Source organism: Xiphophorus maculatus, chromosome 20 (assembly GCF_002775205.1).
Source record: "Xiphophorus maculatus strain JP 163 A chromosome 20, X_maculatus-5.0-male, whole genome shotgun sequence".
NCBI classification, from domain to species: Eukaryota; Metazoa; Chordata; class Actinopteri; order Cyprinodontiformes; family Poeciliidae; genus Xiphophorus; species Xiphophorus maculatus.
The window spans coordinates 9,825,368-9,848,934 of NC_036462.1; the positions used below are offsets into that span (position 1 = coordinate 9,825,368).

General features: G+C 35.9%; 1 protein-coding gene across 1 annotated transcript in view; it reads right to left on the reverse strand.

The window, feature by feature from the left end:
• igsf21 (immunoglobin superfamily member 21) overlaps nucleotides 1–9,419 on the reverse strand; it is a 175,833-nt gene extending 166,414 nt beyond the window's left edge. The window contains exon 1 of the mRNA XM_005802177.2: nucleotides 8,998–9,419. Coding sequence (XP_005802234.1) covers nucleotides 8,998–9,136 — 139 coding nt within the window. The 5' untranslated portion in view covers nucleotides 9,137–9,419. The remainder of the gene's footprint in view (nucleotides 1–8,997) is intronic.
• Nucleotides 9,420–23,567: the final 14,148 nt, after the last annotated feature.

Sequence of the window (23,567 nt, forward strand, 5' to 3'; positions counted from 1 at the left end):
AAGTCCTCTTTTAATTGAATAAACATTCTAATTTCTGTCACAGTACACTCAACATGTGTGGGACATCAATCTGAAATAGTGATCTTCACTATCCTCTTTTGGTTCTTTTTCTGTAAATGCAGAATTGTCTAGATAAATCACAAGGTTTAGATACAATTGGTACTTCCTGCTACACAGCATTCCCCAAATGTGAGAAAATGCACAAGTGAAAAAGAATGAGGAGAAATCGATAAATAAATCAGTTATACTGCACTTGGGGGGTTTAGTATACTTTAGCAAAGTCCACCATAGGCTTGTTGTATAAGAGCAATATACAAGGATGTATAAGATTATTTATCCAGCCACAATGTCTGACCAAAGACACAATAGAAGACCTGAAAAAATGGATTCTAAATCTGTGGATAATCACTTTATGTAACTCCTGAAAGCTGCAGTGTAATGCAAAGCTTGATTATTGTTAGATCGTGGCCTAACTACAACCCACACCACAGCGAGTGTCTTTTCCAACATCCGGTGAGTCAGGACCAGTCGTCAATAGAAGATTGCCACACTCCACCGGAAGTCTAACCTAGATCCAGGGCTTCTCTAATCTGTCAACATTGTCATGATACACCATCTGCAAACCAACCTACAATTCTGCCATGTGAAGCAAGAGCTTTTCCTGCATTCATTAACAGATGGGTTTTAAATAAACTTCCTCTCAAAAATACACAATGTACAAAAAAGAGAAAACATTTTAAGCGTAGATCACATGCAATCTTGTCTAAATGCAACAACCAAAAACTTAAAATTAAATTATTAATTCAGATTTCTTAATTAAAAATTGTATTTGTGGTGCACAGATTGCCTGCTGAATAACAAATTGGTCATTCTGTATTTTTAATAAAACAAAGTAGAAAAGAGTTTCAAATGTTTGCCTTTATGAAAGAAAGTTATACAGTTCCCTAAGTTTTTGGGTTGATTGTTTTCTATTTTGGTCATCTCAAAATAGTTTTTAGTCTATTTTCCGCCGTTTTTAAAACCCTGCTTACTATGGTAATAAAAAAATGTAAGTAAAAAAAGAACATGGCCAATCAAAGAAAAATACTTAAACAAAATCTACACCTGAGATAGATATTAGTTAAATAGAAAGCCGGCTGCATTTTTAAAAGAAAAACAGTTTCAGAAAAGCAGCAATTTTATATAATTTCATTTCATTTTTGAACACTGCAAATTACATTTTTGTCTCTTGGAGAATTCTCTAAGGCTCTGTGCAGCAATTTTACTAAATAGAAAATCTTGTATGCCAGTAATACCACGTTGTAGCAACATAAAACCTATATATATATATATATATATATATATATATATATATATATATATATATATATATATATATATATATATATGTGTGTGTATGTATTTAAAAAACACATTTAAAAAATCATGACCTTAACGTTATTGATTGTACAAATGCATTAGTAAACATGGAGATGATGATAAGATTTACATGGTCTGCTTTCACAACTGATTGGCTGCACTTTCAGAAATAGTTTAAATATTTTAAAATCACTGAAACCCCTTTAGCCAAATCTAAGCAGTACAGTCTATTGCATTAAGATAAGTTATGTATGTTATGATCTTTTTTAAATAATAATAAAAGTAGGTCTGAGATGCTAATTATTTTTTGCACTCTTTCAGATATGAGATGATTAACATAATTACAAAAATATAGTAATTTCACAACAATTGAAAACTGCATTCATCTTGAATTCTTTACAATAAAGAAGTTTAGCTTGACCACACTACTTCAAATATATTTTTAGACATATTTTTCCTCTGTGCAGAAAATATCTGTCTAAAAAGAAGCAGAAACTCGGGTAAAAAACACTGCTGCGGAGGTAGGTAGCGATAATGATGACAATACCAACCCCCTCACAAAATACTGACAGCATGTTTTTTGGGGGGATATTGTTTACCATTTCAGTACAGGATCGGAATTTGGCTGAGGACAAATCTTGCCCAAAGAATCAAAACAGTCAAATATCCCCATTGTTATTCTGGCTTCTAGAATGCAAGGCAATTATGGGCACCCCACAAAAATGAGCTTCTCTCTCAATATTTCTCAAAATATTAGTTTCTCAACTGTACACAAATATTTTTATTTTAGACAACCACATCTTAAGCATCGACATGCTTAAGATGCATGTAGATCACACAGATCTTTAAATGTGTCATAAATTTCAGGACAGAGGTAACTTCGATGACAAACATACTGACTGATTAAAAAATATGTCTTTTTTTTATGAACAATGTAGTATGAAAATTTATGAAATGTTCATACTACAATTATAGCCTTTAATAGAAATGCTTAATAAATAAAAATGTTAGAAAAATCTGGTTGAAAATAGGCTCTCCTACAGCTTACGCAATGCTGAACAGTCGACCCGCTGTCTCATGGTTTAAGGACGTTCTGGCATACATCATGCTGCTAAGCATATAGGTAACAAAATGGTCAAGGAGAAAACGTCACACAATTCTGCAGACAGCCTCCACTGTGGACAACAACTTTGAAACTTTAAAGTTCCATTCAGGAGTTTTTAGCCATCTCACAATCTTTGTAAGTATTTTGTGAAGGATCATACAAGTGTACATAATTCCTCATTGTGTATGACAAATGTCCCTCAAAAGTATTAGTGTTGCAGAACCAGGATTAGGGAGGAAAATAGTTGAGGCAAAATATCAGTATTGCTGTCTAAGCACATTTTTGCATAAAATACACCCACAAACTACCAACCACACATTACACATAGCTTTGTGCGAAATAGTTTCACCCAGGCCTTGTGTCCAGACAGGGAGGAGAAATTATTTTTGTCCCACAACTACACCAACGAGAACCGATTTCGATGCTTTAAGTAAATGAGATACGCAAGACAAACTGGAACTTAGTAAAACACATTGGAATTCAATTTAATTCTGTTTTCAATGGTAAGAGACTTTGAACATCTTGACTTGGCAAAATGTGCTCGCTTTAATTTGCAATGGTTTCTAAATACATCAGATTTTAATTATTTTGTCCACAGTCTTCTTAAACTGACCCTAAAGATTTTCTGTCAGATTAAGTTGTGGACTCCAGCTAGACCTTTCCAATTTGAATGTATGCTTGGGCTCACTCACTCACTCTGAAGAATGGAATCCCTCTTAATCGTTAGTCTTCTACCTTTCACCTCAAGGTTGAGAGGTCAAAGTGAATGCTATAAGCAACAGTTCATTATTTCCTCCATCATGACAAAACCCCTAATGCCATCCAAGTAAAGAGACATCCAGTTGTGAAACTACAATAAAACATTATGATGGCAATTTCATAAACTGGAGGTTTATTTGCTTGAAACAAGTGGTTTTGTCATGATGGAGGAAATACTTTTTTTTTTTTCAGCGATGCCCGGTGTTGTTTTTGTGCCCGAAATACTTTTACAATTGTGTTGATAAAGTTTACATTTGGTTTCACTAGACCATAAAACATTCTGCCACAGATATTATTTACAAATCCAACATACACCACAAATGGTGTTTTTCAAATGTTTTTTCTGGGTTCAAATATCTTTTGTTCAGAAAAAATAATTTGGTACATAAGAATAACAAACAATAACTTTGGATTTAATATAGTGTATTAAAACCTGAATTGAGGTCGGGGTATAAGTGGTCACATGAAATAGAAGCTTCCTTGGAATATGTACTGAACATGAAAATGTTAAATAGTAGTGGTAAAACCTATAGGTTTCCAAAATGTATGCTGTTTTCACTCTGAAAAAAGTCTTCCTGAAATAAGTCTTCTTCCATGTGACATCCAACAAGTGAAAACACCTTAAGGTTTAAACTTGTGTGAATCTTTTGACAAGCTGCAAAAATTCTACTTAACCACTTGTTTTGACTCTAGTAATATCTCTTTTGTAAACAAAAAAACAGTGTTTTACTGTTTTCTATTACGATGTTACATCTAACATATTGTTAACATAGTATAGCTGCATTTTTTGGGGCCAAAACCAGTAAATTATTTTCTAAAGGCTTTGTATGAGGTAGAAGTTGCCAGGCAACTACAGACATCAACATGATTTTGTTGTCTTTTGTGAGAGCCAGGCAAGCTGTCTTATCCCAATTTTGAAATACAACAAGACACTGGACTGCTACAAATATGTAACATACTAAACAAGATACAGCAAGAAATGTATTTCAAAGAGACATGGCAGAACATGTTAAGCATTATAACTAGTTATGTATGGGAAGACTATTGCAAGTGTGCAAGAGAAGAAAACAATTTTATCAGTACAAAGTTACAGATAAACTCAACAAATCAGAAAAGTGGCAACAATAAATTATGGAAAGTATAAAATAATATTTAAGGTTTTTTATTACATGCTATAACTGTAGTCATTTAAAAATGCAGTGTAAAGACTGCATTATGTGATGACAGAGTTTTACTCTGAGAAACCAAAGAAAGACTGAGACATTAGCTAGCAATATATATCACAAAATAAGTTTTTCTCAATAGACATATGAGAAAGGGTCAATGTAGACTTTTGATTTAAACAAAATCAAAAGTCACTGGCCAATCATGTGGGTTTTACAATTGTGGGATTGAGTGACGCAGAGTTAGGTTGACACACACAGCACAGCAGTAGCAGGCAGATGCGCAAATGGATAATGACTGTGCAGCTGTTGGCTCTTACTTTAGGCAACAGGTAGACAAGACAACACAGCGAGCATTGTTGTTAAGGACCCAAAAATTGTAGCCATGTGGCCGTATTTTGGCTATTTAAAGTCAGACATAAAAAGTAGTATACACTGCAAATTATGTTGATCACATGTTCAAAATAAGTTCCATCTGTTTTACTACCTGAACCAGTGGCACCTGCTAGATCACGCACAATGTAAAGCTTAACAATCTGAGACGAGAGCAAGTGTTACCCCCCCCCATGCCAAAAACAACGCCTGTACAGCATAATATCTGACCCAGGTCAACGAACAGATTGGCAGCACTGAGACAGCACTCTCCTAATTGGATTTTTTTTTTTTTTGAGCAAACATAATGTCTATTTTATTTATTTAATTTTTGTCTTTGAAAGTTGCTGGAGTTTGCACAAAGGATAGAAACAACTGAAGTTTTTTTTCTTTCTCAATGTAGACAATTTCTATTTTATTGTTTAAAATTTTTCCCTGAAAGCTGCTTTACAATGATTTATTTCAATATGATTGCACATCACAAACAATATTCTTTACATGTTTTTTTTAACAAAATTAGAATCTATATTTTGCTTAAATGAACCTTCAAAATGAAATAAGGTAATAAAATTTTTAAATATAAAAAATACAGAAAAAATATTTCTTAAAACACTATTATTTATTTTTCCTCTGCAGAGAACATGACCTAGAGCTAATCTCCAACACTATTCTTTACAACACCACAATTTAATTTTTCGTGACATTAAATGTCAAGCAAATTGGTGTTCTAGGATATCTGATCCTTATGACTAAAAAATACAAAAAATACATATTGCACTATTTCAAAGTTTGTTATCCATATTATGATATAACTTTCTAATGACTTCTTTTTCCTCTGCCTTCTGCTTAAGAGCAGTTTTAAAGAAAAACCTCTAAAACATTAATATATACCTGAGCAGTAGACTGGTCTCTGTGACTTTGTTTATTACAGAATCATTGCCAAACGACATGAGAATTTCTTTCTCAGGTTCAGGATCTGCTTCAAACACTAAATCTCATTTTTAAAAAAGGTCAAGTGTCTCAGCACCAATCTTCAGTCTTTACAAAGTTCTCTGATCAATTCAGGTCAATTGTGATGGCTTAGGGTTAGCTGAATCATCAAGTATCCAAGGCCATATTTCCTAAAATGCTGTTCCAGACCATACTCTTCATTATTAATCCTAATACTATTCACTCAACGAGTAATTCTACATGTCCGCTCGGGACTTGGGGGCACACAAAGTAGCCCTACTCTGACTGTAAGGCTCAAATACAGATATGGGGCATTGTATCATAAAAATATATAAATTATGCAATGTTATTTTAAGGCAACACACCACACAATTCATTGACTTGACTGAACAGTGGTTTGTCTTATCCATTTTATCGTCCTCATCAGTTATTACTAATCGTAAGCTTGTTCTTGTGAAAAAGTTGCCAATATTTGCATATATAGCTGTATCTGTTTCCAGAGCTTTCCTCTTTTCCTTTTCCTTTTCCATACCAATCTTGCACTTTTTACTTTCCATCTTTTAAACAGCACTGACTAAGAACATTGAAATGTGTCAGTGACTTTATGCTCTATGTTGCTTCAGTGTGGCCATGGGTTACATTTCTGTTGATGTGGCAACGTTACGTAACCCGGAGCCAGGACTGTACATAAACAAAATATATTAAAAAACGATAAAACAGTCACTTGTGGCCCTAACTTCAGACCAGCCCACCGGCAATTTTACCGATCCTCCTGATTAGTTATCTGAGCCTCACTGAGAATATAAAGAATTGCTTTTTACATTTCTTTTTTCATTGCTTATTCTTAAAAAATAGCTATATTTAAAAATAGGTATAGGAAGTAGAACTTTTGAGAATTTATATTCCAAACCTATATTTTTTATTTTACATCAGCAAAAAAAATCTATTTTTGTTCTCCTGTAATGCTTGAAGTTTTTAGTTTCAAATATGCCTGTTTTATTTGCCCAAAAAAGTTGCACATTTTGATGACAAGTTCATCTAAAATATAGCTAAGAAATATATGAATATCCTGCCTGTCTGATAAACCGTACATCTGTACATCTGTAACATGACCCACTCACCATAAAAACGTGGCAGTTATTTTACAAAACACAAAGCACAAGTAGCTGCACATTGCTACAGTAGATAGCACTGTTGCTTTGCAGTAAGAAGGTCCCAGTTTCAAATCAAACCTTGGGGTCTTTCTGCATAGAGTTGTCATATTCTCCCAGTTTCATGTTCTTACTCAGGGTACTCCAACTTACTCCCATAGTACAAAGGTATGACTATTCATTGGTCTCTTTAAACCAACTAAGCCACAAAGCGATAAGTTACCTTAGTTCCCTAAGTTAAAGTAACTTAAATGACTGATACTTCTTTTTCCCTAAAAGCACACACTTGGGGACATTTATGTGTGTGTATGGTTGTTGGTCCTGTATGGATTTGTGTTGCCCTCGGACAGACTGGCAAACTCTCCAGGGTGTACCCTGCCTCCTGCCTCCCTCCCAATGACTGCTGGAAACAGGCACTTATCACGTATAAACAATAAATGGATAGATGGAAAAATGTCCAAAGATGAAAAAACGGCAACACCTTGTGGACTGCAAGTAAGATGATAAAACAAGTATCAGTGAATTATGTATAATAGCTTTTTTTTTTTGGATAGATTCATGGGATTAATAAACATGCATGGCAGTTTAGATAAACATGAGGGTGAAGACATTGACCTTAGTTTGATTGAATATTGTTCCGAGGTGAAATATTCATACACTAAAAGATACTGATCTTAATGTCCATAAAACAAAACCCATAGAAGAAAACTTTGTGTAAAAACTGCTTTCAATCACATATCATATTAGAAACAAAAAAAGGGAAAAATCCTAGGTGAAATATTAGGGTGCTTCTGTTGTTAAACAATATGTTGTTATTCCAGACATTATAATACTGCCTCTCAGTGTTGTCTTACAGTTACACCTGCACATAAATGTCACAGTCACTTAACAGTTTAAGCTGTTTGAAATCACTGTGATTGCATTGTTGAGGTGCACTAATCCTAAGTACAGGCAGAACACATTACCTGTGTGCACTTCATTATTCTCTCAGCAAAGAGTCTCATATGTGTGATTTTCAACAAAAAGATCAACTGAACGATTTCCAATATGGATCAGAAGCATCATAAAAGCTTCAAAACAAGTGCACACCAACAACAGGTTAACAAATGAGGCTGGCTGCTCTAGTGGTGCTTTTTTTGTGGACAGGAGTGAACTCTCCTCTGAAGTCCTTCAAAGAACACGCTGCATTTACACAGCACATTGTATCTGAACTCCACTTGAATTAGAGGAACACTGACTTTCTTTTTTTTTCCAAGAAAAAGGACAAACTGCTTCTGAATGCTTGCAGATAAAGCATCCTCTCTAAGATGAGTATCAGAATGCAAGGGGCAAGACGCTTCCGTCAAAAGCCGAAACAGAGCAAGCAATTTAAGGGACATGTTTAAATTTCTGACCGCACAGGAAGAAGCTTAGAGCGTTTCATTCTCCTGTCAAAATGAGAGTTTTTATTACTCTGTAAACTATGGCTATTATTTAACACTTTATACCAATTAAAACATAAACGTCGCTTTCCCTCCTCTGACAAAACATACCATCGGCGGTTATACACACGCGACAGAAGCACCACTACTCAGCGCACATCGAGCTGAAGGCAGATGCTCATAATGCAGCACTTTAAATGCCTTTCAATACAACAACTTTCAAATCTGTTTGAGCTCAATCTGGTGTTTACAAGGCACATCACAGAGTGTGTTTCTGCATTTATTTCTTTAGTTGCACCATTTTCAAAAGTCGCTGCTGTCATGCGTGCTGGTTGTCATAGTCGGTGCAGATGTATCAAGTCTTGAACATATAATCAGGCCTGCCGCCGCCGCTTTACTTGCGTTTTCTTCAGGCTCATCGACCTCGCTCATCTACAGCCTGAGCTGAATCCGACCATTATTCATTGATTTCGCTCTTTCAACACTCGCTTGGCGCTGATGGCGGGGAAAGTTGGCATGAGGAAAGCGTGGCACCGATCGCCTCCATCCGGCTGTCCGGTTCATAGCCAGTTAGAAGCCATGTTTCACTTGCACATATGAAAACCCTCAACTCTTTTGACAGTTTTGCTATTGTTAAAAGCCCAAGCACAGATAGGAGGGACGCGAAAGGCTCCCGCTGTGAGAGAGAGAAAAAGATATGACAGGGTCAGACTTACCGACGGCTAAATCCAGCAGATCTGCGCACAGGAGCAAGCACAACGAGAAGACGGTCATCTTTCCCTTATTTTGCAATAAATCCCAAACTCCATCTGCGTTTACATGCTCTCCTGGTTTCGGCCGTGTAATCCCGAGCATTCCAGAGGTATACGATGGAAAGATGTCCCCAAACTATTCATGATGCAGCTCAAGTCGAAGTGGAGAAATCGGAGAAGTTGACAAAGGATGCAGCATTCAGAGCCAAGAACACCGAGCATCAGATTTTTAAAAAAAATGTCTCACTGCATCCGTTTATAAACAAGCGGAGCGGGTTTTTCCCCCTGTCTGTTCTAAGAGATTAAACAATAGGGAACTGAGCTGAGCCACAAAGCGATAGGCTGTGGAAAAACAGAGGTTTGGATGAAAACGTGTGCCTCTCTCCTCTCCCTCTCTCACTTTCTCTCCTCTCCTCCCGCCCTCCAGACAGGCGCACAGTCATTCCTGATCACTCCTTCTTTTATTTCACACAATTTTCCTTAATCCTCCCCTGGATTCAGACCCTCCTAATTCTACCCATTAAGCCGATTTATTTCCGTTGGAGGTTTTTTCCCCAATAAAAACAACAAATACTATCCTTACATACTGGCATACCGCAACCCTATAGCTGAAATTATGACACAATTGCACGCGTAAAGAAGTCCCCAGCTGTGCTCTTGTCATCCCTTGAAAACATTTTCAAGGGTTGTTTTATTAATATATTCAAAGAATCTCAAAAGAAAAGCTCATGTTGAAATATAAAAGGTGATTTAAAGCAGGATCACTTGGCTTTATTGCTCTTCCTAAGAGCTATTAAATCGAGTTACCTCAATTTGATCTGCAGTCTCATGTTAAGGTAACCAGTAAGTCACAATAACACAAACCAGCGAGATAAAACAAGCCCCAGGAATGTCTTGTTGAAAGAATGTTATGGCTATTAAAACTTATTTAAACTTCATAATTAGCCTATATGTTTAATGGCCCAAATGAGGTTAATGAAGGCTAGTCATCCAGTTTAAATTGGCTGCAGTAATTTCTTTGATTAAAGAACACCATCCTCAAGCAACAAGTGTGGATTCCAGGAATTCAATTTCATTCTTAATTTTTAATCTCTTGATATTTTTGCAATGTGTTGTAATGCTGTTTATGTCCAGTATTTAAAAAAGATGAAAAACTTCATCTACACTTTTTTTTAAATCAGGCATGGTGTGGGTCCGCCGTGTTTTCTGGATTATAAAGTCAGTGCAGCCATCTTTCCTGAAAGCTTACAGTTCACATTTTTACTTGCCGGACTTGACAGGTGTGTACCACTGCCAAATGTACCCATACCTGTTTTATTGATCATGGCATCACTTGATTGCCCAACAAACTCATCTGACCTAAACCACATAAACTATGAGGTATTCAAAAGATGCGTTTTCCAAGCTTCCACATTACAGAGCATCCAGGCCCTGTGACTCCCCCACTCAGTTCTCTCAGACTAACCAGCAGCAATTAGCGAACACCTAGTGAAACTGCACATCTGTGCAATCTACTTCTCAGTGCAATGCTGGTAAAAAATGTTGCTAAAAGCAGGATTTTCTTAAAGAAACACAAGTTCTAATTCAAGACGTTAAATTACTAAGTCAAATTTCTTTAAAAGGGATCCACAATTAGTTGAACATGTTGGCATAAATATAGTTTTCCTAGTAACTAAAACATTGCTGTTTGTAGTGCATAAAAACTTACAATCACAGAAAAAAAATGTATATCCTTCATTAAACTTTTCATCCATGGAAGTTGCCACTTTTTCACTTGTGCAATGAATGCTGGGTTGATGACACAGTAGTGTCCGTTCTGTTCTGGACTCTACAGAGTAGGGCTGTAACAATTCCTTGAATGGTTCGATTTTTAAAATTCCACGAGGAAAATTACCTGCCACAAAGCTTCACTAAATTATGTTTTACTATTTAGTGAACTGTGTTCTGGGCGAGTGATTATTTGTGTTGCGCAATGCTCTTACTTCAGCCTATGAGTTGTTGATGAATGTGAAGTACTAGCAGCATAACGTCCTATTTTCAAGTTTGATCTGGTGAATACGGGTGTATTGCATTGAGGTGTGATAATGGCCGGGTTTTTAATTGTTTTTCGGGGGCGGCTCAATGACAAGACGCCCATTTATTTTGTCCAGTTCTACTTTTAACACTTAAAAATAGGTTTAAGCGCATAAAAATAAACCACAGATATTTAATATACCTCCTGCATATACACCTACTTTAACCTTCCAAAAACTATTCTTTTTGGCCATTTTTTTGGTCTTTAAAGTGTCAAAATGTCATATGGTGCGACTGTCCGAACTCCATTACTGTTTCAAAAATGTCTTAAAAAAAACATTAAATCTGTTCAAATATATTTTCTTTCCTATTTGGCATGATTTTCAAAGTGTTTTCTTCATCCTATACAAATTTTCAGAGCATTTTTAGTTATAATTCAATTATAACATTTAAACAAACTTTGTCCGAAAATCTCCATTTAGCAAAATGTCATGTGGTGCGACCGTCAAGAAATTCCAATTTTTGGACTTATATTTTGAATTCCAGCCACAAACAGGAAGTTGCATCAGCCAACATTCTGCCAAGAACCCCCTGAGCCAGCAAAGAGGTTTGTTACTTTTTTCAAATTTGATAAAAAGTATCAGTTTTAGCAGTAGGTATGTAGTGTCCATATTTGGATATCATGTAGTGTAACCTCAAAAATACTATTAATAAGTAAATATTCCTACAAATATCTATTTTAAATATTAATTTCATATTAGCCTTGTGTTGGAAGCTAGCTTGTTTTTTAAGGAGGCTAATTATTTGCTTGTTAATGTTGACTGAACATGAAAATATCATTTGGTGCGACCAAGTAGTGTCATGTGGTGCGACCGTTGTATTGTGTTTGTAATGACACTTTTATGCTTTTGTAGGGTAGTTTTTGTGCTTTTATTTTTTTAATATTATTTCCAGAATAGGTTTTAATCATTTTGAACAATATCATGAAAATACAATGGAACATATAACTTGACAGGGGTACTTACAGCATGTATTTTGTCATTTGTTTTCATCTATTTTACTAGATGCCACTCTCAAGTCAAGCAAAAACTGCTCGTCATAGGCAGCGTGTTAATGCTGACCCTGTGGCAAGGGAGGAATACCTAGCTAGGAGAAGAGAGAGTTATCAAAGAAGAAAGCAACAAGGAAAGATCATATATGTAAAGTCAGATGATATGCATCAAACAGAGAGAAAGAAACAAAGAGAGAAATGGAGGGCTGCATCCCAGACGTACAGAAAAAGAAAGAAAATGGCAAATGCTGTTTTAGATATAACCCTGCCATCCATGGAGGATATTCCACCTGTCTTAGGTGATTTTGAGAGAACACAAGAGCTCGAAAATGCCAACCAAGCTGTGACAGACCCCATCCTTACTAAGCAAGGTTTTAATCCACCAACGTCCTCCACTCCAAAAAAGAGAAAGAAAGCACAAAAAAAATATTGTGCAACACTGCAGAAACAGAAACATGAACTGAAAAAACAGCTCACCCATCTAAAGAAACAAATGATTAAGATGAAACAACTAAATGATAAATTTAGAAAAAATGTAAAGAGAATTATGGCAAAACAAAAAGCAAATGTAAGTGAAAAATTCAAGCCAAGGGGATCCAAAAAACTGTCAACACAGAGAAAGCAAGCAGTTGTCAACTTTCTGACCAGAGATGAAAATAGTCGTCTTCTATCAGGGAAGAGAGACACCATCACCAAAAATAAACAAAAAATGCAGAGAAGAGTTTTAACAAAACCACTCATTGAACTCCATGCACAGTATCAAACAGAGGTGGAGCCACATCTTTCCCTGTCATACAGGCAATTTTTAAGAAAACGTCCATTCTTTATCACTGAACCAAAGACCAGGGATAGAGATACCTGCGCTTGTATGGAACATGAAAATATTAATCTTTTAGTAAGCAAACTATTTAAAAGAGGACTGCTGAAGACCAGCAGTGTTTCAGAGTTATTGAAAATGATCGTATGTGACCCCAAAAGCAAAGCATGCATGGATCGTGTATGTGTAAAGTGCTGCTTTGATGAAATTGAATTCCCTGACACAGACTGCACTGAGATTTCTTGGGAACAGTGGGAGAGGGTTACGTCAACAACTGGTGAGAAAACCTTTGCAAATGTTTTAAAAAAAACCTATACAGGAACAATCCAGGACTTAAAAGAACTATTTCAGAAAAAGCTTGAAGCACTTGCCATTCATCAGTTTAACTGGGTCCACCAAACGGAGCAGTTCCGTGACCTAAAACAAAATCTGACTGAATCAGAAGCTGTTCTACATATTGACTTTTCTGAAAATTACTCATGCAAGATGAGCACAGAAATACAGTCTTATCATTTTGGAGGCAGCCGAAAACAGGCCACAATTCACACCGCTGTCCTCTACAAAGCCCACAGCACCAGATCTTATGCTACAGTGTCAAACAGCCTCCGTCATGATGAGCGAGCAGTGTGGGCACATTTGGAGCCCATACTGAAAGAGCTTCGCGAAACCAGTCCACAAATTACAGTTCTTCATATTATCAGTGATGGACCTGTTACACAGTATAGAAACAAATCAAACTTTTACCTCCTTAGTACTGTGCCTTTCCTGACTGGGTTCAAGCACGTGACATGGAACTACTCAGAAAAGTGTCATGGAAAGGGTGCCCCAGATGGCATTGGTGGCGCTGTAAAGAGGGATGCTGATCTCTACGTTAGACGTGGTGGTGAGCTGCAGACACCCCTGGACTTGTATGGGATGCTAGCCAAAAAATCTGGGTCAAATATTACTTACCACTGGATTAACGATGAAAGCATACAGAAGTATGATGAGCTGATCCCAGAAAATTTAACTGCTGTGAAAGGAACCTTGAAGATACACCAGGTTTTGTCTTCATGCGCAGCCCAGATCAGTCACAGAGAAGTGTCATGCTTCTGCAAGCATGCAGTAATGAAAACATGCCTCTGTTACCAGCCAGTAAAAGTCAACCTGAGAGAAACTATGTGTTTCATTGAACCTGCACCAAGCAGTCCTGAACCATCAAAGGAACAAGCCAGTCTTCAAGACTTAAGTGGCAAGTTTGTGATTGTGAGCTATGATGAGGTACCATATGTGGGCCAGGTACTTCAAGATGTAGGAGAAGAGGTCCAAGTGAGCACCATGCAGCAGTCTGATGGCAAGAACATGTTCACCTGGCCACGAACTCCAGATGTAATCTTTTACTACAAGAAAGATGTACACGCTGTCATTTCAGAACCTGAGCCAGCAACATCACGGAGTTCCAGGTTGAACATCCAAGACTGGGAAAGGTTTACAAATGCTTGAAAATAAGCATTTCTCTTTGTTCAAATAGACTTTATAGTCTCCAGCAGTAACATGATAGTCTGAAGTTCATTGAAATCTTTTAGATTTGAAAGAAGCATGTTTGCAATGTTTGAAATGTTACAAAGTTGTTTATTACTGCCTGTATTTTTATGTAAATTAAATTGGTGTGTTTAATTTAGACACCAATTTTAGACACAAAAGAACACAAAAAACTTGTTTTTGTAACTGTTACTGGATGTTATTATATTTGTATGCAATAAAAAGATTTTGACCTGTTTATTGGTCTACATTTATTATATGAGTCATTTGGTGCGACCATACATCATGTGGTGCGACCACTTAACGAAGCAACTCTATTAAATTTAAAAAATAATATCTAGTTTCTGGAGCAGAAATATGAATCACTAAGACAGTATTCTCAAGTGAATGGTATATATATATATATTTTATCACAGTTTGATGAAATGGTGAAGAAAAATAGTGGTCAAGTCTGCTATAAATGGAATTTTACAGTTTTTTTGGGGGAAAAAATGTCATAATTTCCAGAAAAAAGTAAAGAAATTTATAAACTTTATTTCTAAACACCTTAAATAAATGGAAACTTATAAAACAAATGTTTAATACATCATGGAATATATCTTATTTTAAGATAAATCACGGTCGCACCACATGACACTTTTAAGACCAAAGCCAAATCATATTGATAAAAAACCTCTGAAAAGGCATAATTTTAAAGTGAAATTATGATTTATATGTGCTCAACATTTCAAATGTTCTAGCAATTGCAATGGGTATACATATTTTTAAAATTTTTATTTTAGCCTGGTGGAAATCCTTATACGTCATTGAGCCGGGCTCAATAAGCATCATTAAATTGACTGGCGCAATGCATGGAATATGGCAGCCTTTCACATCCTAGACCTACTGATTAGTGACTGGTTCAGAGTGAACAGCGGGGAAGAGCGTGGTGGGAGTATGTATATACAAAAGCTAGGAATGGCTGTGCAAAGTGAGAGTTCACCTGTTAAATTGACTGAAAATGCAAACATAAACTAAAAACTGAAGCATAGACTTTTTTTAACATATGTCTGTGAGTATGGCTCTTTATTATGAAACTGAATATAATTTGAGATTTTTGTATAATTTTTGTCCAGGTTAACTTAAAAAGTGAGCTATTACTGTTGCAGGTTAATTTTCTAAACTATAGAAAAGCTAGAGATGTTCAAATTAAAAAAATTACGATGATGTTGATATTGTCGTGCTTTTGGTTTCCGGTGTGATAGAGGCATGTGGGTAGGTGAAGATACAGGACAAGAAAGAGGGGTCTCTTGCATGAACTTTACTTCTTCCAGCACAGATGAGTTACAACAGTAACTAAGTTGTTCTCACATAAGAACTGTGTGGCTTCTGGCCTCTAGCTCTGGCACAGGCAGCGCTTAGCTATGTCCGGGCAGTGAGCTTTGAGAACCATAACCATCAACATTAACAACGGATCTCGCGATGCTAGCCTTTTCTCTCGAGCTGCGTTGCATTCACTGACCTAACTTAGGCTCGGAAAACTAAAATAAAAAATACAAGACCCAGCTTAAGGTCTAATAAAGTTTAACCTTCTTTACAATATACAATATACAATAGTAAGCCAGATAGCTGTTATGGCATTATTTACCAGTATTTTATAATTTTTTATTTGAGTATTATTTTAGTAATATTCGATTACTACCCCGCCCCGGGGCGAAAGATGCTGGAAGAAACGTCACACAGGCAACTCTGGAATCTCTTACTGCCGCCGGTAGCGATTGTGAAATCACGGACCTTTAACAGGTTTTACCGAACTGAAGACTGGGCCAGACACAGAGCACGCCAACTACTTACCGGGTGTCACCGTCCGAGCAGGGGTACGTGTCATTCATTGTTTAATTTATGAAGCAGAAGGTGGCAGCACTGTAGCAGCATTAATATCTTCAGTCAACTCTTTCTCCGTTTGGTCCTACTCATCGTCATTACCCCTTGTGATAGCTACTTTCCTTTCAATTTCAGGGCGCTCCGGTTCAAACTGAAAAGGTTTAACGTCACTCATCGTCGTTTTCGCTAGCTTGAGCATACAAGCATACATTATTTGCTTGTACGGGAAATCTGCAATTACCCAGAATGCATTGCAGCATAAACAACATGGCGACATCTTTGTGACAGTATTTTATTTAAATGTATAAAAACAAAATAGCCTGCAGTATTTTTGCTGTATTGTTTTTACATCTAAAATAAATATTTCTAATAAAAAAAAAGATTGGTACAACTAATCGTAGAACCCCTTAAGCCATATTTTACATAACATTTTTATGACAACAGAAGGTAACATAGTACTTTGAGTGTCCTATAAAATGATACCAGGGGGCTGGAAAGTACATAATACTGTCCCGTTAAGATTAAATACTAGAAATAAAATATGCACATGTATTTTTTGTGTCTTTCAGTCATATCTAGTGATTTTGAAGAATGGGGACTAAAAGTATATTAAAGCCTCTGAGAGACATCAAAGTTTGACAGGTGCTTCAGGCTATTTCATACTAATAAGCATGACCTTAACAAGGCCAGCCTTTGTATGCGACACTATTTCTCTCACAATGATGTTGTAGCATCATGAGTCCTTTGTAACAAGTTAACAAAAAGCTGTCAAAGTCTAGGCAATACGTTTTCAAGATGCCAGCCACCACCATGTTACGTCTCTTTTCAAAATATATAAATGCTGATGAATAAAGTCATCAGTTTCCAATTTCCTGGAATACTGACTCAATATATCAAACTATATTCTTGTATTGATTTGTGCAGCACTGAACCAGGGAGACCTTTACTAATACAGGTACTCCAGGAATGTTGTTCCTTTGAATTTCAGAGGTATGGTGGTCCAAAGAATTTCTTTTTAAGCCTTAGCTGTACAGATCAACATCATGATTTGAATAAAGAGTTTCTCATAAAACAACAAAACAGAGAAATCACCTCCTAATATATAAATTTAAGCTCCTGCAGACCGTAAATGTTGTGTTCTTCTGTAATCCTTATCACCACTGATAAGGTATAGAGGATGCTTTCATGGTTAGGGTCTGCAGTGCTAATCTAGCATCACAAATCTCAAGAGGGCACTGTCAACAACAATTTATTAGGGTAACAGAGCTGAACATGTTGCTGCCCATATGGCATCTAACCCTCTAACACAGGGGGGTCCGTCTTGCAACAGTCCACCCTAGCTTGTCATGAATCTACTTTCCTCTTTGCACCATAGGTACAAATCAATAAGTCTTTAACTGTTTTAAGCTTATTTAGAGTCCAAGGAATTGAGAAGAAAACTGACAGTTAGACCAAACTGTGAGAGTAAATCGAGCTCCTCTATTTGTACATTTACTTTTCATTAGGAAGTTGCTGCTTTAGATTATTTTGATACAAAAGCAGGATCTTCCCCTCTTCCAAATGTTCATTTATGTGGCTGTTTGTTTAAAATGACCAGGGCACATTAAATTACACAAGTACCCAATTCCATCATGTAATCCATTTGTCCATTTGTGTGTGTGTATATATATATATATATATATATATATATATATATATATATATATATATATATATATATATATATATATATATATATATGTGTGTGTGTGTGCGTGGGTGTGTGTGTGTGTGTGTGTGCGGGGGGGTGCGTGTGTGTATATATAATCCTAGCTTCAAAGACAGAATAATGCCACAGGAGTCAAGCTCCACTTGAAATAAAAGCCAACAAAAAAGATAGGCTTTTAAGAGTTTTTTCATGTCCAATTTCTGAGCAGTCTTCATATGCATCATTAAGTTGTTCCACAGAATGGGTCCTGTGACTGCAAAGGCATGGTCATCCTGTTTGTCAGTGACATGCAATGACATCTCAGGTCAAGTAGGTAGCATGGAGTTCTTTTTATAGGATAAAAAAATGAAAAAACTCAACCAAAGAATCATACTTGGAGAATTGGGCACATACTGGACATATTGTTTGCACATATTGATTTGCACACATACATCAATCTCAACTAACGGCATCAAACAATATAAAAATGAATGTTGATCCCTAACACTGATTATTAACCACTGCCACATCTCTCAGCACTGTCTTAGAAAAAGAGCAAGAAAGCATAGAGAGAATGATGGATCCAACATGCAGTCAATAGAAATATAGTTAGCAGACTTGTATGTAAATGTACAATACCTCTTACTCTTATCTGATGCCATTCACATATTTATCCTCTTGATATTTTATTGTATACAAATAATTAAAACTAGTACAGTAAGCCGAATCTCAGGCCAACTATTAGTATGCAAAAATTGGAGCTATTTTAAAGATTGTCATGATATTAAGACAGCACTTCTTACTTTGTTTATAAGTAAAGAACATAAATATGTCAGCCTGATTTTCAACAAATAAAGATTGAGAAAATAATTATAAAATAAGAAGTTGGTGTGAGTAATCAATGTATCCTTCAAAATGATCTTTCTTTTTCTTTAAAGTTCTGAGTTCAAATACTGTTGTGGACTGGCACTGGTGAAGGACATGGTGTCAGGTTTCATCTTTCTAACACCTTCCATGTTGACCCTTCTCTCTAGCAATTCATACTTCATGAAATTGTATGGTTTGGGACAGGACTTGTGACTCACCTGTCCTAATGGTCCCATTAGTGACCTAATGGCCCTTTTAGTGTGATTGTTCAGAGTATAATTTATAAGCTTTTACCTCCATGCATTTTATAAACTGAAGAAGCCTTTTGGATGGCAGGTTGATTATCTGCAAAGAACAAAAGAAGTCTACTTTTTGCACTTAGGTTTGCCTTGTCTTGTATTACTTAATGTACTGCAATTTCTGACAAACATTTTGTGTGTTTTCAGAGATATTTTTGATGATCAATCAAGGCGGGGACCTGTCAAGACAAGACTGTCATTTAACATTCAGACTACTTTGACTTTTGTCAAAAGACTAGTGACAAATTCAGTGACTTTTTCTGTTACTGGAGACTTTGACAGCAACATATCAAAGCACCAAAAGTTCTGCAGTAACTGTCCTCAGTGAGCAGCAAGTGTTGTCGTAAGCTCTTCCTCTTTCCTCAGTCTCACAATTGTCCTGCAGCAAACCGCAGCAGGAGGAGGAGACCAATTCCATCATGTGTCCATATTGCAAATGAATCACACATGTGCAAAAATGAAAGCATGACCCATCAAAAAATAGTCTGAAAATTCAAATTTTTTAGAACTAGGATCTTCATAAAGTCTTGAAGCAAAATCTGCTAAAAAATTTTTTGCCATGTCATTTATTTTATGATATATTTTTTGTATCACATTTGATAAGGCAGGCTTTTCTTAGTACTTTTGGCTCACAACAATGTGAGTTTTAGATGCAAAAACAAATGTTACCTATAATATTTAGAAAGTTTTTCTCTTAGTTTTTTTTCCACCAACAACTTTTTACAGCCATTTATTTCACATCGTGGTAGGCACCAAAAGAGTTTCTGTCCTTGTTCAGGCAAAGATGTACGTTAAACTTTTTACAGTAGATGTGTGAAAAGTGATTTTCAGAACAGTGCTTGCATCTCTGTTGGGCTTCCCATGTTGGAAAATGATCAATGCCATTCTTTCTCACATCAAGAGGCACACTGCAGCTTGGTCTTCTACAGGGTGCTGTCGAAGTCGCTTGACCTTTCCTGCACTTGTAGGAGAAGTACCAACTAAAGCATTTTAGGTTGTAGCTTCAGCTAATGTAGATGTTTCAAGCATTGATGATGGAAACAATGACAGTGTGCCACTAGATAAACATGCACCATCTTCGGGATCTGAAGCCAAACTTCAAAAATGTTGATAGTATATTAAGAAGAGCAAGACCTCCCATGAACTCGTGCTTCATCAATGGCTGGCTTGAGAACCATTAGATGAGTTTAGGAGTGGATGGAAGACTGCGTCTTGAGGAATGGAAATGAATTGAAGAGTGGAAGACAGTGAATGGACTTCAGAGTGAACCAGGACAACAACCTAATTGTGATCTATTATGACAGGTAGTGAACTTATTTCTTCATGTGTTGGCATTGAACCAGTGGAAAATGTTCTGCAATCCCCTGGAGCATTTCATCAGTGACCAAGTGCTTGAATGGAGTTATGCAACACCTGTTCTGTGAGCCTTCCTCAACCCTAACAGTGACATCAACATATGGAACTTGACAGTATTTTTCTCCATTTGTTTTATTTGCTTTTCACATTGGTCTTAACTGATTCATTTCTGACTGTGTCCAGGGTAGTTGTTTGGACCTGGATTACACTTTGATCATCATATCCTTCATCATGCATAGCCAGGGGAGTCCATTCCTCATCGTAATCCTTACTGCTCTATATAGCTTGAATTGTCATACATTATCATGTTGATGACTATTCAAAGTATTGTCTTTCTCTCTCTTCTTCCTCTGCTCTTGTTAAATCTAAAATATACATAACTAGTTGATAAACCATAAAGATTATGGTTTTAGAATAACTACTATTGTGAAAAAACCCCAAAATATGTTTTGAAATGACATTTAATGATAATTATTGAGTAAAGGATGCACCTTAAATACCTGCAGTATCAAATATGATACACACATTATAACATGATTTAAATGTAATATAACAAAAACATTTCTAAGTAGTTGTGCATTATTTCAAAACATAAAACATTACTTAAAAAAGTGAATAACAATGTATGTATTATTTTTCACTGTACGTTGTCTAAAATTGGCAAAGACTTTCCTGGAAAACGCGTATGACCAATCTCATGGGAGACGACATTTTGAAAAGAAAAAAGAACACCGTTTCTCTGCCTGCAGTGCAATGATAATCCAGTAGATGGCAGAATACAAGTCTCAAATTTTATACAATAGGTGGTTTGGGAAATTTTGATCATGGTGTAAAAAATAGAGACCACAGAAACGTATGCATCATATATGATACAAATGGCAATATAGGGGCAAACCGCACCTGGAGGAGGAGACCAATTCCATCATGTATCCACATTGCAAATGAATCACACGTGCAAAGATGAAAATTCTATTAATCAATGCACGCAATGCTTGCGATTCCAAGTCCTGACTCACCACAGGTGCATATTTGCGTGAGATGGTTTTATACCCAAATGTGTGGATGAGACAAAGACATCAACCAAGCTGTATCATTTATAACCTAAAGGAAAATTCAACTTCAGTAACCATCCTTCAAACCCAAAGATGGCAGCATTTAGACCATTTTAAGTCAAATACTGCAGAATTGAACAATATTTATATAAAATGTCACAATCTGCACAGTACCATAGAGAATAGCATGCTTAAGGTCCAATTTATACACTTTATCTGCAAACCAAAGTAAATTTGGAGTTTAGTTAATCTTTAAGGTTGTTACCCTGGTCGGGCCACTTCTAAACATATAGATATGACCTATTATCTGAAGAAACCCTTTGTAACAAATGAAAAGAACACAAGCTAAGAAATGGGTTACTCAAGTAACTTACTAACTGTAATTTTACAAATGACGAGATCTATGACGAGAATCACTGTCCCAATTATGAAGGGATTACAATTGATATTGCAATCATTTTCTGGAAAGGCAAAGGCAAATCAGCAACTGTTGTCTGCATAGCTATGATTAGTGGCTTATTTTTTTTAGAGTTTTGCAATATAAGGTCAGTTGACTAGTTATTGATTTAATTAGATACTTGTAGATAAACACTTATGAATCCCACTGATTCACTTGTTTGACATATTAAAGTGAACGTTTGTTAAATTTAGCAAACCTCATGCCTGATTGAGTGTCAACTTTAACATTTTGAAAGGCAACTAAATTCATTTCTACAAGTAGTGATTTTAAAGTTGTGATTAAGTTTGTAACAGAGGAGGCAGTCCAGTCTCAATTGACAGATGTAATGTCACACATTAATATGTTAAATGAGTATTTGCTGTAGATGAATAAAGGCTAATGCAAGACTGGGTGTATTAAAAATCCATTTGCATTATTAACAGACATATTTTGAAGGAAATTATTAAACCCTAAAATGATTTAAAACAGATTTCCAATGATTTGTATGGAAGACTATTTTATACTGGGCATATTGTTTCTAAACATCTTTGAAAATTGTAAAGTTGTGTGGATTCAAAGTGGCTCAATTGCTTCCATCTCTTCATTCGGCAGTAATGTTTGCTCTGAGGAGGTGTATACAAGGCTTAAATTGGTCTGTCACTGGGACCATCTAACAAGATGACATGAATCAATTGTGCATGTTGAGCACACAATACATTGATGTGACCTTTGTTTCTCTTCCAGACAACTGGAAGTAGCAGTGGTGCAATCATGTACGAATGTATGAGGATCTGAAGCTAGACAAGGCTACCTAATTTTAAAGCATTAAGCTGCCAAAAAGATGTTGTATGTGAAATTGCAGAAGGAAACAAATATAGGAGCCAAAAGAAAACTCACTTAAGCACCATCCAAAAAGTCAGATTTCCGATCGCACAAGGATTTTTCATATGATTGTTATTTGACAAAATTCTAAACACAAATTTGGCATATTGCACATTGGGTGTATGCTTACTTTATTTAAGCATACACAAGTTTTAAGAACTTTTTACAGTAAGTTCTTAAAAATTGCATATCCTATCTTATTTAAACTTTTAAAGTAAAGTTAGTTATTGTTCATTTTAATTTATATGTTTTTCTTTAGCAGACACTTAGGTGCATAATAAATCAGAATATAATTGAACAGTTAATTTTTTCAGTTAAGTACAGAAAGGGACTTTATTTCTTGAATGGTTTTGTTACACCTGTGATGGACTGCTGACCTGTTGAGTGTGTGGATGAATGGATGGATGGACGGATGGATTTATTACAATCATGAGAAATATATTAGCTGCTATGTTTTTAAGGGTAGTCTTTAGCTAGTATGTTACTAATAATTTGCAAAAACATTTCATTATCTACTGAAATCTAAAGCCATTTTTTTGTACAAGTTTCATTAGACTCAATGTACTTTATAATAAAATGTAGTAGTTAATTTGACATTAAGCAAAAATCATTTGTTTAAAATTTTTTTAAACAAATTTTTTCCCTTTTCAGACTTGCACAAAGCATAATACTTGTATTTCTAATGCA